The sequence below is a fragment of the Setaria italica genome, chromosome IV (assembly GCF_000263155.2).
Source record: "Setaria italica strain Yugu1 chromosome IV, Setaria_italica_v2.0, whole genome shotgun sequence".
NCBI lineage: Eukaryota > Viridiplantae > Streptophyta > Magnoliopsida > Poales > Poaceae > Setaria > Setaria italica.
Genome location: NC_028453.1, coordinates 1,371,912 through 1,390,341, shown reverse-complemented (window position 1 = coordinate 1,390,341; position 18,430 = coordinate 1,371,912). Strand labels below are relative to the sequence as shown.

The 18,430-nt window shown below is 42.7% G+C and overlaps 3 protein-coding genes across 3 annotated transcripts in view; 2 read left to right on the top strand and 1 right to left on the bottom strand.

Annotated features, from left to right (window-relative positions):
• LOC111257003 (classical arabinogalactan protein 9-like) overlaps positions 1–514 on the top strand; it is a 3,517-nt gene extending 3,003 nt beyond the window's left edge. The window contains exons 2-3 of the mRNA XM_022825878.1: positions 10–299; positions 427–514. Of these exons, the coding sequence (XP_022681613.1) occupies positions 10–299; positions 427–514 (378 nt within the window). The remainder of the gene's footprint in view (positions 1–9; positions 300–426) is intronic.
• A 9,920-nt stretch (positions 515–10,434) lies between these two features.
• On the top strand, positions 10,435–11,071 carry LOC101757424. Its single transcript, XM_004964375.2, has one exon. The coding sequence runs from the start codon at positions 10,511–10,513 to the stop codon at positions 10,982–10,984; it is 474 nt and encodes a 157-aa protein (XP_004964432.1). The 5' UTR covers positions 10,435–10,510; the 3' UTR covers positions 10,985–11,071.
• Positions 11,072–11,675: 604 nt separating this feature from the next.
• On the bottom strand, positions 11,676–16,950 carry LOC101756756 (protein DECREASED SIZE EXCLUSION LIMIT 1). Its single transcript, XM_004964373.2, has 13 exons — positions 16,792–16,950; positions 16,612–16,674; positions 16,465–16,533; positions 15,937–15,993; positions 15,301–15,500; positions 15,170–15,225; positions 14,897–14,990; positions 14,235–14,301; positions 13,825–13,907; positions 13,354–13,445; positions 12,572–12,678; positions 12,276–12,339; positions 11,676–11,979 (listed from the first exon to the last, which is right to left on the bottom strand). Exons 1-13 carry the CDS (start codon positions 16,911–16,913, stop codon positions 11,881–11,883), a joined length of 1,173 nt encoding a protein of 390 aa, XP_004964430.1. The 5' UTR covers positions 16,914–16,950; the 3' UTR covers positions 11,676–11,880.
• Positions 16,951–18,430: the final 1,480 nt, after the last annotated feature.

Here is an 18,430-nt window from a genome sequence, read left to right as displayed (position 1 = left end):
ATAAACGAGCGCCCGGGCTCCGGTTGCCCTGTTGCTCGCCTGCCCGACCGCTCCGCCTTGCCTCCTGCTGCGCCACCGCGCGCCGAGCTGCCCCGCGTGCTCCGCCGCCAGCCGCTGTTGCCACCTGCGCTGCGCGCCGCGCCGCCGCCTGCATCGTTCGCGCCGCTGGCCGCACCACCTCCACTTCCGTCCGCCCCTTGGCTCGGCCTCCGTGCTGGAGTGCCGGCAGACCGCCGGCCAGAGCCACCCCCGTGCGCCGACCGGGAGGAATCGAGAGGATTGAAGAAGAAGAAGATAAGGTAGTTTTACATCAAGACCCCTGAAGATCCTTTTCTTTAGCTTCTTCTTTGTGTCTTACATCTTTCACAGAAAAGCCCTCAATCTATTTGGTTTTTTCAATCTAATCCAATCCGTGAACGTTTGCAGATCTAACCCCGAGGTTTCACCTTTTCGCAAGATTTATTCTCTGAGTCTAAGGTCATCTTTCTTGCTAGCCCCTGTAGTCTACGGTTAATGGCGAATAGATTTTTAGAACCTCGTTTAACCCATAGATTTCACATTTTAGCTCCGTTTCTATCTATTCAAGTTGTGTTAGAATCATCACAACATAAATTATACGTTAGTGTTGATGTTGTCTAACATTGCATCTCTTTAAAAATAAATTTAATATTAATTTGATTAATGCCTAATAAACATGCGTCTTCTTTAAATAAAAGCTACCTAGAGTTATACACCGCTTTTCATAATAAACATCGATTTGATTAATGCTTACTTCATATCCTTTTTAAAATAAAATCCAATTAGATTATATATCGATTTTTCATAAACTAAAGTTAATTAGATTAACGCTTATCTAAATGATTCTTCCAATTAAAAGCTAATTAGAGAGATACCTCGGCTTTTCATAAATCAAATCCAATTTGATTAATGTTTATTTAATTTTGCCTTCTAAATAAAAGGTACATAGGTTATATCTCGAATTTTCTTAATTAAATGTTAATTAGGCTAATATAGATACAAATGTGTTTTTAATATAATCTGCTTAGTTGAACTCGAAATATAAAGTTATATGCTTAGATGCTTTTACATGCTTCTTATAAACTCAAATATTAATTTACATAAATTGTACTTAAATATTTATAATTAAAATTGGACTAAGCTTTACATCTTTTCTTATGTAAATATAAATATGACTAGATTAATTCCAATTAAGGGTATTTCTCTGAAAGATCTTTAAATTATTTTCTCAACTAAAATAAATGCAGCAAGTAGCTCTTGTCGTTTCTTTTATACTCCAAATCTCTCGATAGCTTTATCTTTTAAACCATAGTTCCGTTCTTAGCGTTTCTGCGTTTGCGTGATCCTTAGATCGAGCCATATCCTTTAGTACGTTCTGTTAAAGCTTTTCTTTTATTTTGATGTATTGTTCTTAGTTGTACTCGTTTGTTTGCTTGTATGTTTGTACTGGTGCTTGCTTCAAGTAGAAGGATCGATGCTCGGAAGTAAGAGTAACTTTTTGTTGGAGAAAGGCAAGTGTCCCTAACCATCTTTCTACCTATGCTTTGTTCATAATATCATGATAATGTTAATTGGAATATGGAGAACCACCCGGGAAAACAGTACAACCACAAGAACTATCATCGCTCTGATCTTGGCTAATTAATTAGAGACTTTAGTCTGGGGTAATCTTACCGAAAGGGCAAGAGGGGCGGCGGCAGATAGGGTATAACCCAGTCCTTTTGGGAAGTGGGCTTTGCTAAAATACTATACCTACTAGGGAGATTTTATGCTTTACTAGCGCTCCGAAAACCTCAGCGGGTTACCACTTACTAGGGAATTTTTGTCAAGGCCTCGTAACGTCCCTATACAATCACATCTTGAAAGTGTGGTATGGTGCCTAGCTAGCACCGCATGGTTGGGTCCAAAATTTTTTGAACTTTTACATGACTTGTGGGTAAAGTGTACAACCTCTGTAGAGTGTAAACTGGTATATTAGCTGTGCTCACGGTTAAGAGCGGTCTGGATCCTCACATGATTAATTAAACTTGAAGATGGACTTAAATCGTTATTCTGGTTATTTCGCGTGGCCTTGCTGAGTACCAGCTATAAGTGTACTCACCGTTGCTTATTGCTGCTTAGAAGATGAAGGTGTGAAGTTGTGAAGATGATGCTGAGTTTTAGGCGTACGCAACCCCCAGTTGTTTGCTTGTGAAGTTTGGAGCCTCCGTTTCCAAGGTTTAAGCTGTGTGTCTCTGTTAGACTCGTAAGTCTTTGTTTATCTCTTTACGTGATATTATTGTTGTTATTCACTAATGATGTCATTATATGTATGAAACTAGATCCTGACATACATATTGGTAGTACTTGATTTTATTTTAAAATCGGGTGTGATATATTTGAACTTCAAATCTCTCACAAGGCTCGACTTATTGTGACGACGCCAGTTGATTCTTTTTACTTGAAAGGCAACAAGCTCGATACGTTGAAATAGACTTTAAGAAGATCCATACACTCTTTTATGCTCCATGTTTCCCTCAATTTCTACTAATATTCTATATATTGCACAAAGGATTAGATTATGACATAATACGAAAGCTAATTAGCATACACGTATCATGAAATTTGAAGAACAATAAACGATGCAAATAAACTTCCTGCGTTTTATTTCATGGTTTGTATTAGTCTCAATTCTGAATTTAAAGAGTGTGGCGTGCTCTGTGCTGTGCTCATTAGCCACCTCTCGTGGCAGCAGTTGTCCACCACGATAACATAAATAGTGTTGTTCATGCTTGTCATTGAGGGGAGGGCTAATACAATCCAAATGTTGAGCGAGAGCATACTATTGCATGTAACTTTGTAGTTTCATGAAATAAGATCAAAGTTCATTGGAATCTAAAATCTGAGTGGGGCATATACCCTATGCCTCCACTAGGCTCTCTTCGTTCTACCCCTACACCCAAGTCACGATGCTTTATGGAGCTCAATCTTGCCATCAATTTCACCAGCAAAGCCAACCCATGTGGTTACCTAGGGGCGGACCCAGCATAGGCCCAGTGGCAGCCCGTGCCACCACTGGACTTTCAGTGCAAATTGGGACTTTTTCCTGGAGCTGCAAAGGTCCACCTAGTAGCAGGCTGCGACTTAATCATGGGCTGGATCCATCCCTGTGTTTACCCAGTTCTGTAACAGAACAAAAAGTCCATGGGCCAAAGAGAATGGCAAACAGGAGACGAGCCCTGACGCGACGAGCTCAGGGGCTTCAGGGCGATCCAGGACCTCCAGATTTCGGGCAACAACACCACCGGCGCGCTCCCCGGGTGGCTCGTTGGGCTCCCCGCGCTCCGCGTGCTGTCCGCCGGGCTCGGCCTCTACAGGTCTCAACCTCCACTCCCACGCCCTCGAGGGGAGCATCCCCAGCACCTTCTTTCGGCTCGGCAACCTCCAGGTTCTCATCCTCACACTCAACCGCCTCAACGGCACCACCCCCGACGCCATCGGTCGCTGCCGCGGCCTCTCCAATGTCCGGCGGGGGTGGCGGATTGTCTCTAAGTAGCGCGTGCTTCAGTAAATCCACAAGGAGACATGACTCAGCCAGCGATCGACCCGCACGAGGGTCTTCCGGCCGATCCACACACGGGTTGCACGAGGAGTCCGGCTCCACGGCCGCGACACCTCCGCCTCCTCCTCCGGCGACGCCGCGGCGACGAGACGCGCGATGCTGGCGGCAGTCGCCAAGGAGTTCCCGCTGACGTCGTAGCGGCGGGAACAAGCTTAGCAGCAGCAGCAGAGGGGTGGGGCGGTCGATGGCATGACGATTTTGGAGACCATCGTGTTGCAGTGACCGAAAGGAAAGGAGATCGCATACTTCTCCGTCTCATCTCATTTTCTTTCGCTGATCTTAAAAAGAATGTTCGTGCCGAGTTTGGCCCAGCTAACATGTATAGGCTAGAAAATCAACACAGATTAGGAATAAAAGAGAATATATGTGTTTGTATGGGAGTTGTGTTTCTCTCGTGATGAAATCCGTGGTATTCTTTGTTATGTTGAGTTGTTCCTTTCTGCTATGTAATCCGTTATTTGCCACATCTTTAATGACAAATTTAGACTGACATTTTGCCTACCGTAATTCCTATGAAAAAAATTCCCATGAAAAATAATATGAACAAGAAACGCCATGCACATGCCTCCAAGACATGCATGCCCTCACCCTAAGAAAAAATACATGCATGTACAAGTTGACCCACCCATCTAGCCATAACATGCAACTGACAATCTCCCACAGTTAATTAGTGGCGTTTGCTTACTCGCCAGTTAAAAATACAGGCACAACTTGGCACAATCTTGGTAGCCACTTGCCGACGATCCCTCCCTTCCAAATCCAACTACATTTTTTTCTTTTGAGAAAAAATCCAACTACATTCGGATGGTAGTAGCAGGTAATATATGACAGTAAACAGAATCAGTGGGATGCATATCTGGCGCTAGTATAAGATGCGCATGATTATATCTCTTTCTTGGAAAAGAAAGGTATGACAACACTCACAGGGTTAACACTTAACAGTCAAAGTAAAGCTTCTAACTCTTCTACCGAGTAGATAGCTCAATCCCTTGTTCTTACTGTACAAATGAATCTCACCAAAGATAATAACTAGAGATGCCCTCAAAAGAAAAGATAATAACTTGAGATTAGTTTTCCTCTTATGTCAGGTGAAACATTATTTGTTCGAAGTTGGCATCTTGAAAATAATTTTAGTGTTGAGCAGTGTTCACATTATTCAGCAAATGTGTCTCATAGTACAAGGGCTAGATTTAGCACATATGGAGTATATGTCTTGAGTATCAGGACATTTGAAGGGCCATGACCTGTTCAAGTTTTAAACTTCCTGCACAAATATTGCATGATTTTAGTTGAAGGCAACCAGTGTTCATTTGTCCATATAATTTGAATTGATGGACCTCTTCTATGAAGCTATGCTAATAACTTGACATATTTCATAAGCAGTTTCTCGTGGCCATTATTCACAACTTGTAGCATTTGGATCATGAAGAGCATGACAAAGAATGTAGTGTAATTAGAGTATGAAGGCCAAAGAAGAGCATGAAGATTGAGCATGACAAAAGGCTTCTCTGCTGAAATGTAGTGTCGTTAGAGTGCCAAAGGGGACAAGACCATGGCCTCCATAGCAAGCGGCAATCCATCTTTCATTATTCTGCAATCCCCATCCATTGTCGGAATGCAACATGAGTTCAATAATTCTGAACATCCCCGATCCCTGATATTTATGGTGCTGCTCATTAGCAGTTACTCGGATAATTTTTCAGTGTGCAGAACATGTATAGACACCAGTGATCCCTGATATTTCTCGTGGACAATTTATTGGTTGTGTGTCACCTGTGATATTGAGCTCATCCCGACATTTACTAGCATCTGTATTGAGCTGAAGAAAGGATTGGACCAGCTTCCAGGCTCCGTCCCAGTTCATGTGCTCTCAGAACCTGTCAAGAGCTTCATCAATGAGAGGCAACACCTAGCTTATCACTTTCTGCCTAGAAATAGAAGAGAACTTCTTCAGAGGTATTTTTGGTACTTGCTGCCACAATTGCTATGGGACAATCCTGGAGATACACTTTCTTCAAATGTTTATCTCTACAAACAATTTCTCAGGCTCCAAAACCGTATCTTTATACTCTGTTAGTGAATGTTCTAGGAGGAAAAGAAAGGGATGAGAAGAAATACCAGATCTCAACAAGGAGATTAAATTGAAGAAAGGGGAGGCGCGTCGGTAACTTGTATTTTAGTTTGCTTCTTTTAAATACATGAATTTCAAATGCTTCTCTCATATCTGTCTTGTCCGTGGAGTTCGAAGTTTGAACATTGCAGAGGCAGTGCCTGCTCTTCAATTCCAGAGTTGTGATGCTCCTTGATGTGGGCTTACCTAGCTACTATAAAAAATGGATAGCCTATGACTAAACCATGACTATCTCACTAGCTTCCTGCATGTCGTTCTAGATTACCGGCAGCAATGTAGTCTATGACGGCCCGACTTTGGTGATTATCTCTGTAAAGCCTATCTATAATCCTCTGCTAATGACAAATATTCAGTATTTCCTGACCGTGAAAAAAAACAATATTCCCTGTACCATTTTTGCGTTTTACGGCAGCCAGAGAAGTTTATGCAGTAGAAAATTGTTAGAGAAAAATTGCCAGCCATATTACAAAAAATTACTGCATTCTGCTTCTGTAGTATCTATTATACTGACTGTTAGGGAAACAGAAATTTGAATTGTTTCGTTATGTTGGGAATTGATAACTTGGATTGTATATGAATGGTTCTGCCCAGGATTGTTGGTGTTCTTTTGTTCTTTCGGAGAGGTGCGAGGAAGAAGTATATAATGTGCAGGCATTGTGGATTGTGGTGATCTTGCAGTCTAATTCTGCATCAAGTTTGGAAGGCATCACTGCAACTTACCAACTGTGGTGTGCACTCTGTATTGCTTGAAGTGAGGGAAAACGATCCACTGTGATCTGCAACATCTGAACTCCGAACTGAAGCAGCGCTGGTTTCCAGTGCTGGGCGAGCATCCCCTCTCACGTGCATGCCGATGCAGTTAAACAACAAACTTATTCATCATACATATAGTATAAATAGTACATTATTGCCCATACTAATTGTAATTTGGTGCATCTATATCAAGCGTAAATTCCCGTACGGCCGCTCTGGACGTTGAAGCTCAAAAGCATCGTTCTCTTGTATTGTAGCTTGGCTTTATAAGAGGTGCCAAGAAGTTTGCCATTTGTATGTGGACTTTGAGAGCTTCTAGATTTATAGATTTGCAAAGTAAGTCGTAGCTAGGAATACTACGTACGGCGTGTTCATCTCAAAGTACTACTCCCTCCGTTTCAAATTGTAAGTCGTTTTTATTTTTTAGGTTCATCTAGACATACACTATATCTATGGAGAATTGTGGATTGCTCTTCGGCTTGTACAAGTTTTGGCTTTTTGACCCTGCCTGGATCCAATGTTTGTATGGGAGTTGTGTTTCTCTCGTGATGAAAACCGTGGTACTCTTTATTGTGTTGAGTTGTTCCTTTCTGCTATAAATTTGTTGTTTGCCACATCTTTAAGGACAAATTTAGACTGACATTTTTCCTACCATAATTCCCTTGAAAAATAATATGAACAAGAAACGCCATGCATCGTGCACATGCCTCCAAGACATGCATGCGCCCACCCTAAGAAAAATACATGCATGTACAAGTTGACCCACACATCTAGCCATAACATGCAACTTCAAAACTTGCAATCTCCCACAGTTAACCTTCGTTCTGGATTTGGAGGTATCTCCGTATAAATTACTACAAGACATTGCAAAGTGAAGGTGATGGGCTACAGGATATCATTGATCACGCTCTATGCTGGAACACACTCTTGTTTTGTGAAAATTTGATGGTAGACACCGATTGAGATTGAAATAGTATTATATTGTTAGGCTGAGTAGGAGAGAGAAAGACGATAAAATGTTGTTTCGGTCTCTAGCCCCATTGCTCAGATCTTTCTTCTTCTTCCCTCGTCCTTCTCTTCTTTGTTCTTCCTCACCTCCTTTCTCCACCGTCGTCCCATTCTTCTCCCTGTAGGCCCCGCACCACCCTCACATCCATGCCTGTGAGCCACGACTACGCTATCCTCCATGCACATGGCACACCCACCACTCACATGAATGTGCCCTTTGTCGCACGCCTAGGAGGTCCTTGTATTTCTTACAAAGGGATGGGTAACAACAGTACTAAAAGACAATATTGAAATTCCACTAGTCCACCATATCATGAACTTTATGATTAGCATGCATACTTAATGACAGTGCCAACAACAACAACAACATTAAATAATAATAATAATAATAATAATAATAATAATAATAATAATAATAATAATAATAATAATAATAATAATAGGGCATGCACGTAGCATGCTTCATGTATTTTTATATATGATATTTGAGTATAGCAGTTATACAATCAATGACACAAACGTGTCACACGATACATAATTAAGCAGGTCAACTATTGTTTACCTCATTGTCGCATAAACACATGCAGATCAGAGTCGATCAGCATGGTATAGGCAACACATGCATGCAGGTAACAACAACTTATTCGTGCATATCGATATAGTAATACATGTAGCTAATAAGCAGCACACACATATGCTCGTTGTTCCATGCTTAGTATGACACACATTGGATGGGGAGGGAGATGACATTCGACTTGAAGCACACACATAGCTTGAGGCCCGTGTGCGGGATGAGGGTCAGGGTGCTCCGAACCACGGGCACCAAAGCAGGGTCGACAAAGGTGATGGCCATTCGACCGGCACCTCGAATGAAATCTGTCAAGTCGAGGTAGCTTTTGAAGCCTGGAGGGCATGAACCTTGCGACGGCGCCGGAGCTGGTGTTGGTGCTGGTGCCAAGGCCTGGGCACAGGCCGCGAGCATGAGAGCCATGGCGAGGAACACCAGCGCAGGGGAGGCTATGGACTTGGAGGAGGCCATTGCGAGCTTAGTAGAGTAGTAGGTAGCTAGTTGTGTGGATGTGTTCTCGACTGTGTCTGTGTGTGTGCTTTCAAAAGCATCAACCTTACCAGGAATTTATAGGCGGAAGCCACCACCATGCATGGTTTCAATGGTCGATCTTGATGGCGTGTTCCTTCGTCAACCAAGTTGTTGCAAATTTCTCATGAGAGAATGGTGTAAAAGTCTTGATCGCGTATATTCGCCTACTATTAATTGGTAATTCTGAGTACGTTGCACAATATCAAGCGTGAATTCCACAAAGGAACGTACACCCGCCGTGGACAGTTGAAGTTCCACAGCGATATGTTGTATATTGCCTGTTATTGGCTTTAGAGGAGGAGCCATTTGTGGACCTTTTTTTTTGGAAAGCTTGCCATTTGTGGACTTTGAGAGCTCCGATTTGCAAGGACATGTAGGAATAGTGCGTGCTCATCTCAAAGTACTAGCTCAACTGGCACACGTGCCTATACATGTATAGGTTACAAAATCTCCAAGGCCTAGGATCAAGGATGAAGTCAACGAGGAAGAAAGAATCATCTGAGTTTACAAGAGTGATTGCACAATACCTTCTCCATGTTCTTGGGGACCTTCTGTAGGATTTACAACATGAGATTCTGCATTTTCTTCAATGGCTACTCTTTGTGGCTCTACATCACTAGTTGGGCAGTTTGAGCCCGATCTCCCGGAATGTGTAAACGAAGGAGACTTCACAAGTGACATCTTGCAGAAATGGTATGTGCTTGTTTTGACTGTTAATATGGGCCTCCTAGAAGAAGTTAAAAAGAATGGATTAAGATAATTCCTCCCATGGCACTGCAATTTTTGAAAATCCCTTGAATCTGCCATCAACATGTGGTGGCCCACATGTCAGTGACACGATCCCAGATCCATACAAGGCAAAGCCCACAATAACCACAAATTATACTAAGAAGAAGTATGCCTCCAAGAATGGAAGCTGTCCAGTAAAGACTCCCTTGATGAATTTTATGACTTCTAATGTTCGAAACAACCTGTCTATGTGCGCACCTGTCTATTTCTATATGCGTGCATTCGCTTTACATTGACATTCTTCAGAGATATTTAGTCAAAGATCTCTAGTCTCTTTTTCATAAAGGAGATACACGGACCTGCATATTGTGCCCAAACAAAAGTTTTGTTCCAGCTGCTAGTAGAGTACACGAACAAGAAGTCATACCGTGAGAGGCCAGCTTCTTCAATCACCCAGCATTTACATGTCCCATCCCTGCCCTGGCTGCATCAGTGTATCAACATCAGAAACATAAAAATTGATCAATGCCCAAAATTATTCTGCACTTGGCATCTCTTGGATCTGTAATATATAATGCGCTGAAGCTGTCTGAAATGCATAATTTTAAATTGATAGTTAGTACAGTTATAAGGGGAGTTTTACATGGGGAATTTTGATCCAGTTCAAATCAATCCTAAAATTTACTGAAAAGATAAATCGTGCTTTCAGCACAGTTCCAATTCGACAAAGCCGTGATCTGCAGGTGCAGTTCAGACATGAAATGTTACACTGATTCAAGTAAATTTGCCCTTCAATCCTTCATAGCTACTATCCTAATACATTACGTGTATCTAGTCATATAAAAAAAATTCATGGTAGGCTTGTGCAAAAGAATCACAGGATGAGCTAATTTCTTCTGAAACATCCAAAAACCGGCCCCCGTCGCCGGAGACATGACTCAGCCAGCGATCGATCCGCACGAGGGTCTTCCGGCCGATCCACACACGGGTTGCACGAGGAGTCCGGCTCCAATTCCCAGACCCCCTATGCCTTCCATCCCAGCACGATCTCGGCTTCCGAGCCGCGAACGAGTCGGCAACCCACGGGCGCCTCGATCATATAAACCCCGCCCGCGGTTGAGACGATCCCTCGAGCTAAACCAAAGTGCATCGAAAACGAATCCTCTCTCCAATGGCGGCGTCGGTGGAGAAGAGGCTCGTGCCCATGATGGCCTTCTGCGAGTTGCCGTTCGACGGCACCCTGGACGGCACCACGGCCGCGTCGTCGTCGCCGGCCTCGAGGGGCGGCGGAGGACCCCGCCCGCGGTTGAGACAATCCCTCGAGCTAAAACAAGCGCATCAAAACCGAATCCTCTCCCCGATGGCTGCGACGGTGGAGAAGAGGCTCGTGCCCATGATGGCCTTCTGCGAGACGCCGTTCGACGGCACCCTGGACGGCACCACGGCCGCGTCGTCGTCGCCAACCTCGAGGGGCGGCGCCACCTCCGCCTCCTCCTCCGGCGACGCCGCGGCGACGAGACGTGCGATGCTGGCGGCAGTCGCCAAGGAGTTCCCGCTCACGTCGCAGCGGCGGGAACAAGCTCAGCAGCAGAGGGGTGGGGCGGTCCATGGCATGACGGTCTTGGAGACCATCGTCATGGAGTGACCGAAAGGAAAGGAGATCGCATACTTCTCCGTCTCGTCTCATTTTCTTTCGCTGTTCGTGTCTCGCTTATAATGGACTTTTTTTTTTGAAAATCATGGACTTTTAGAATGTCGAAGGTTATGATAATATAATTGTAAAGGCAGCAATTGCTGTTCTGTAATCGCCTTTATGTTTTTATGCTCTTGAGACTTCTCGTGGCGCGATCGATCACATTTAGGCCTGTTTGGATACGCTTCTCCCAGCAACGTTTGGATTATAATCTAATTGAAGATTTTCTCGCTTTTCGCTTCTTGTAGTTCAAATCTCTGAAGCGACTTACTACATAAGCGAGAATCAGTGAAAATAAGCAAAACATTTAGCAGGATTCTCGCTTATTTCCAACAATAATCCTCTTATAAGCAGAAACAAAGGGGCCTTAGAACCGTTTCTGTGCAAACAAACATTACAAAGCTTTACGGTAGAAGGAAGGATTGCGGGCCCTTTCTTTGAAGTCCACGGATTGGGCCCAACTCAAACAACACTACACGGCCCAAGGCCTAACCCAAGTAATAAGTCCTCTCTGTTCTTCTTCTTCAGTGCCGCTTTAAAGTTCATCGTGGGCTGGGCCCAACTTACACGACACAACACGGCCCAAGGCCTAACCCAAGTACATCGTCAGGCATGGCCCATGCAGAAATTCTCACTTAGTCGATGGCTATGTAATTTTAGATTTCCACTACACCGAGGCACGAAAATTTCAGTATGCAGAAACAACACTCACAGCGAGACAAACCGCCCAAATGCTCCTTCACTAACATACAAGCAAAAATGTAGCATCCACTATTCTACTTTTCAGCAGTGAAGGCCTAAGTAAATTAACATTTGGCCCCATCCGTTTTTATGATGTCTAACTTGCTTTAGGATTTCGGGGGATAGAGCTCCCACAATGCAACCGTGGTATCCGTCGAGCAGGAAGCCATCAGCTTGCAGTCAGACGAAAAAGTCACCGCGTTGCACTGCAAGCAAAAAGATGAGCATTAATTAGAGCATCATCTGCAGAAAGTGGCCAACTGAATGTGAAGGAACTGGACACGATATCAATCTAGCACCAAGCAGGAACAAATGCATATATATTTTGGTTCTGATAGATGAGAGAATGATAAACGTCATATATTTGAGGACGGAGGTAGGACATTACTACATTTTTTTAGTATAGGGAATAGCTCATGGAGGATCCATATCAATTGGCTAAGTTGTCATACCAAATATGAAGGGAAAGTTAGTAGCACGATCAGATGAACGAGTTGCATACCGAATCACTGTGATACTTTAACACAGCTAGAGCATTTCCTTTGCTGTAGTTATACACTCGAATCCTGCAAGAGAAAAAACACGGAAGGCTCACGCAAATGCAACAATTGCAAACTTAAAAGCCAACGGCTGGAAGAGATGATGAGTTGGGAATCCTCCACATTCTTTCAGCAGCATCCAGGATCACTGGAACCCCATGCTAAGATTAATTTTAATTACTGACAAATGACAAGTTGATACAGGACATTGTCATCCCTAGTCGACAGTAAACTGTAAAAGCCAAGAATGGGGAAAAACCTGTGATCCCAACCAGCAGTTGCAGCGATCTTGTTGTCTGGCCTAATCGCTGTGCTAGCTATACCCGGTCGCTCAAGTTCTATTTCTTTCCTAAGAGTAAATGCGCCCTGTAATCAGAAAGGAAATATCATGTGAATGCACTGAGGCAACATGACCTACCAAAAAAAATAAATCAAAAGTTGTGTTTCACTGTGCAATTGCACTCCCATGTAATTAAAAAAACTACATCTTCAAGACAAGATGTTTATAATGATCTGCAGCATACTGTAGTTAGTATTGCCCTAAAAAAATTGTAGTTACTACAACCGGAATAACAACACTGCAGTATGGTATATATGACACTCACAGGCTCACAGCCCTGTATAAAGACTAACACATACTCCCTCATTTCGCCTCATTAGGACAGCCCTTTGACCAATAATTACTCTACTAATGCATAAATTTTGTGACATGAATTGATGTTATTAGATTCATATTAAAAAAATACTTATGTATGATTTATATTTTTGGATCGCATAAATAAAGTGTTAATGGAGTAATTGTCGACCAAAGCCTTACCCTAACGAAACAAAATATGCCTTGTAAAATAAGGAGGGAGTAATACATAATACTGCACGTTCATTTGATACAGAAACTCAATCAATAGAATTTAGATAGCCCAAAAACATGTTTATCCCATGCCATGATAAATTACTATTATGGCATTTGCATAAACTTGGCAGAAAATAACTAATGATCACAAGTAGCAAGGAAAGGAAAGGAGAAGAATAATAGGGGCAAACCTTTGAATGATCAAGAGTAAAAATGGCTACTTTATCATCAGCACCTCCTGAGATTCCACCATTGCAAGACCCATCGATGGCAATGGATAAAGCTGCACACCTGCACCTTATTAGATCACACCTCATCCCATTCCAAAGGAATATCAATGTAACTATTACTGAAAAATAGGAGTTAATCCAATCCCCTTGCTCTAGAGCCAGCCAATGCGTGAGTTCTTTCAGTGGTCTTGGGTCAAGCCTTTGACATGTTAGAGAGATTTTCCCGTAAGATGAGGGAGTGTGTGTGTGTGTGTGTGTGTGTGTGTGTGTGTGTGTGGTGGGTTGGGGGGGGGGGAGCGATGTATGGGGTTTCTAAACCCACTCATGGTTTCTTCTTAATATAATGATACGCAGTTCTCCTGCGTGTTCGAGAAAAAGAAAAATAGGAGTTAAACAGCTAAAGTGTAAAACTGAGAGCGGTCAACATGAAACCTGATTCTGAATGATACTTCACTGAAGATAAAGGTAACCCAGGCTTTCGTACATCCCACCAAAGAGTGCTTCCATCTTCGTAACTGGTTTCAATTAAACCAAAGCTTTGTTAATAACCGATTACGTAAACTGGAAAACTTCATGGGAACAGTCCAACTGAAGTTCAGCAAACATAGAAGTTAAAAAAAAGATTGTGCAAAGATATTTCACTCATGAATCCAATATAAAGGTTGCTGTAACCAGCCCCAGAAGCATATGGCAGGATTCTTTCCTAGACCTAGCAGAATGAATAGTGGAAGTGTACAGATGCCAAGGTAACTTGTTTAATCCTCAACAAATTAAGATCAGAATGGAGGCCAGACAATGAAAGGGACAAATTGGGTTTGCAAAAGCTTGATCTGAATATTAACCTTGACAAAATATTCACGTAGCCTGCAGATTCATAGGGGATGAAAGCTTGCACAGCCATGCACAGGCCTACAATCAACAGGATAAGTTATCGTCAATCACTCAAAGCACAAATAATGACATTGGACACTTTAAAGAGAGTTTAATGACTGTCCTGCAGATATAGAGCACTATACCACATTCTAGTAAAATATTATTGAAGAGAGATCCATCCTAGACCACATATATATGCATCCTTGCTCCAGGGTCCAGTGATGCCAGAGGGATTAGGCTCCATTCAAGTTTATGGACCGCAGGTGGAATTAAAAACAATAGATTTCTGGAATAAGGACAGGAATTGAGTATTTTTCATGACGAGGTCCAATGGGCCGTTTAATAAGCCAGAAAAACAGTGTCATAGTCCATAATTTTTTTTGTTCAAACAGATAAATTTAAGGAGAAATCAGGAAATATCATCCTCCAAGTTAAAGGTATAATGCAAGCAAGCAATGTATAATCATTTTCACTAATGCAGCTCTTAGTAATATCGTCAATGGGTTACCTTTAGGATATAAGAGTACGGTATCAAAAGGCTCTACAAACAAAAACTACAGGACAGTAACACCTGATATTTTGCCATGAGATAAAACAACTACAGCTGGAATGCTGAAAACTGAAAACAGACCTTTTTGCTTAGTAGGGTGATCTTTTGTATTAGCATTTGATGATTGGGGCAAGTTTATTATCTTCCTTGAACTTGTAATGTCCCAAAGTTCAACCTGCAGAATTTTTTTTCTCCTTTGAGTTACTGCATGAAAGTAATGGTAAGAAAATAAATAAACAACACAGAGGTTGAGACAGCTTCCTGTATTGCACCAGTTCATCTAAGTATTCTACAGTACAAATTTCATACAATAGATAAAACTTTGGACAAAAGGTGACATAGTCATGAACTAACCTGGGACGATTCTTGACCAGCAATTGCCATCATATTTCGTCCACTAGAGGTAATGCCTAGAAAACTAACACATAATGAAGTCAACGAGGAAGAAAGAATCATCTGAGTTTACAAGAGTGATTGCACAATACCTTCTCCATGTTCTTGGGGACCTTCTGTAGGATTTACAACATGAGATTCTGCATTTTCTTCAATGGCTACTCTTTGTGGCTCTACATCACTAGTTGGGCAGTTTGAGCCCGATCTCCCGGAATGTGTAAAAGAAGGAGACTTCACAAGTGACATCTTGCAGAAATGGTATGTGCTTGTTTTGACTGTTAATATGGGCCTCCTAGAAGAAGTTAAAAAGAATGGATTAAGATAATTCCTCCCATGGCACTGCAATTTTTGAAAATCCCTTGAATCTGCCATCAACATCAACATGTGGTGGCCCACATGTCAGTGACACGATCCCAGATCCATACAATGCAAAGCCCACAATAACCACAAATTATACTAAGAAGAAGTATGCCTCCAAGAATGGAAGCTGTCCAGTAAAGACTCCCTTGATGAATTTTATGACTTCTAATGTTCGAAACAACCTGTCTATGTGCACACCTGTCTATTTCTATACGCGTGCATTCGCTTTACATTGACATTCTTCAGAGATATTTAAGTCAAAGATCTCTAGTCTCTTTTTCATAAAGGAGATACACGGACCTGCATATTGTGCCCAAACAAAAGTTTTGTTCCAGCTGCTAGTAGAGTACACGAACAAGAAGTCATACCGTGAGAGGCCAGCTTCTTCAATCACCCAGCATTTACATGTCCCATCCCTGCCCTGGCTGCATCAGTGTATCAACATCAGAAACATAAAAATTGATCAATGCCCAAAATTATTCTGCACTTGGCATCTCTTGGATCTATAATATATAATGCGCTGAAGCTGTCTGAAATGCATAATTTTAAATTGATAGTTAGCACAGTTATAAGGGGAGTTTTACATAGGGAATTTTGATCCAGTTCAAATCAATCCTAAAATTTACTGAAAAGATGAATCGTGCTTTCAGCACAGTTCCAATTCGACAAAGCCGTGTTCTGCAGTTGCAGTTCAGACATGAAATGTTACACTGATTCAAGTAAATTTGCCCTTCAATCCTTCATAGCTACTATCCTAATACATTACGTGTATCTAGTCATATAACTCAAAAAATTCATGGTAGGCTTGTGCAAAAGAATCACAGGATAAGCTAATTTCTTCTGGAACATCCAAAAAAAACAACAATTCCTGACGCAATTCATCTTTACGTGCTCACCTGATGATCTTGTTCCCAAGTCCGGCACCAGCAGCCACCGAGTACACCCCGGCCGTCCCGGCATGAGCCCTACACAATCCAACGCCATCTCATCAAATCGCCCGAAATCGAACTACCAGTGGTAGCAGAGGGGGAGCAGTTACGAACCAGACCGAGGAGGCGGTGCGGTGGCTCGCGGTGTCCCATGCCCTGAGCTCCCCGTCGGCCGCGCTGAACGACCAGCACAAAAAGAGCAGACGTTACACAGCAGAGTAATGGGTTTGCAGCACGAGGCCGCTGCGGAGGATCGGGTAGGGCTTTAGAGCTTGAGGGATGGGGAGAGGGTACCCGGAGAAGAGAAGCGGGAGGGAGGGGTGGAAGCAGGCGTCGTTGACGGCGGCGCGGTGGCCACGGAGCACGGCGACGGGGTCCGGGGGAGGGCGGCGGCCGGGCCGCTCGAGGCTGGCCATCTCGCGCCCTGCGCAAGGCTAGTGGACTCGAACGGGAGCGCGACGATGGCTGTGGGCCGCTGGGCGCCTGGGCTGACCAGTTTGTTCGAGAACGTGCACGTGTTCTCTCTCCCGCTGACCAGGCCGCGTGGCCCATGGGTCCACTAGTCGGTCTCAACTCTCAAGTGAAAGGGTATTTCAACCGTTGTAGTCGGAACGAAATAAAACCAACCTGAAATTTGTTGCCTACTAGTACTAGCTAACGAAAGCTTGATAGACGGGAGGAAGGAGAGACTTGTCAAGTTCTTTACCCATTTGCTGAACAATCCCGTGTTGTTATTATTATTTATGTGCATCTATTAATAATCTGAGTGTTACAACTCACTGCAAGATAATGAAAGCTTATAGGTGGGAGAAAGAGAGACTTGTCAAGTTTCAAGGACACGAACGCTTAACCAAGACTCCAAGAGTATTGAGCAATCAAAGTCCGATTTTCCCTTTACTACTTATTGGACATGCTCCGTGCAAATAGAGTACGATAGAAGTACTAGCTATGGCTAACAAGTAGGATCATCACAAGCAGATCGTTGATCCACCTCTCTCATCAAGTTTTTAAGTGCCTGTTTGTTAATGTCTTTACTAGAGGAAACTAGACGAACAAGAATTTCCTCGCCTCTTGACATAGCTAGATAAGAAGCTCGATTCGAGGGAGCATATCTCAAACTGGCAAAGGGAAGGCCAAAAGAAGTTGATCTACAAGGGAGGCATGATTTTGGGGCTACGACTTTGGTTCGGCGATGTTGATCTACAAGAGAGGCATGATTTTGGGGCTATGACTTTGGTTCGGCGATGAGGACCTCGGTCCAATAGTTACTATTGACATTTCTAGTCTTCGACCTTCCGATGAACTGAATTTGACTAACGTTGCTCACATAGTAAATTGGATTTGACTTTCTTGCGTGTGGAAGGAAATCCTTGCTACGTGGATCAAAATTTTTGAGCAAAGTAATATTCAAAGATGCTTTTCAAATGCCTGTTCTTAGCGGGTAAAGCATGGCAAATCAAGCATACCTCAAATGTGCATACTTGAGAACATGCAAATCAAGCGGAAAACATCTAGAACATGCTCGTCGTCATCATCCTTTTTCTTTGTATAGCATTTATCCAATTTCATCCTACTTATACAAGCTTGGAAGCAAGTAAAATGGTGAATCTTTGATTTAAGAGTTTGGTTGATCGAAAATAGTTTTTTAAAAATTATACAATTTTTAACATGTTTTGAAACCTAACACAGAGAGGCATGGCGGTAAGTAATACAGAGAGGCATCGGCTAATCGTTTGTTTCTGTTTTAGAGTTTTTTTTCTTTCCCGGAGCATAGAAGCAGAGAACCAAGAACTAAAGAACGTCAAACAATCTACTTTTGGGAAACAGAGATGCTTCTTGTACTATATCTCCCACTATTTTCTGTCTGTAATTTGATTTGAAAAATCTGAAACGAACCAACAACCCCAAAAAAACCCAGCGCCGCAGAAGAAAG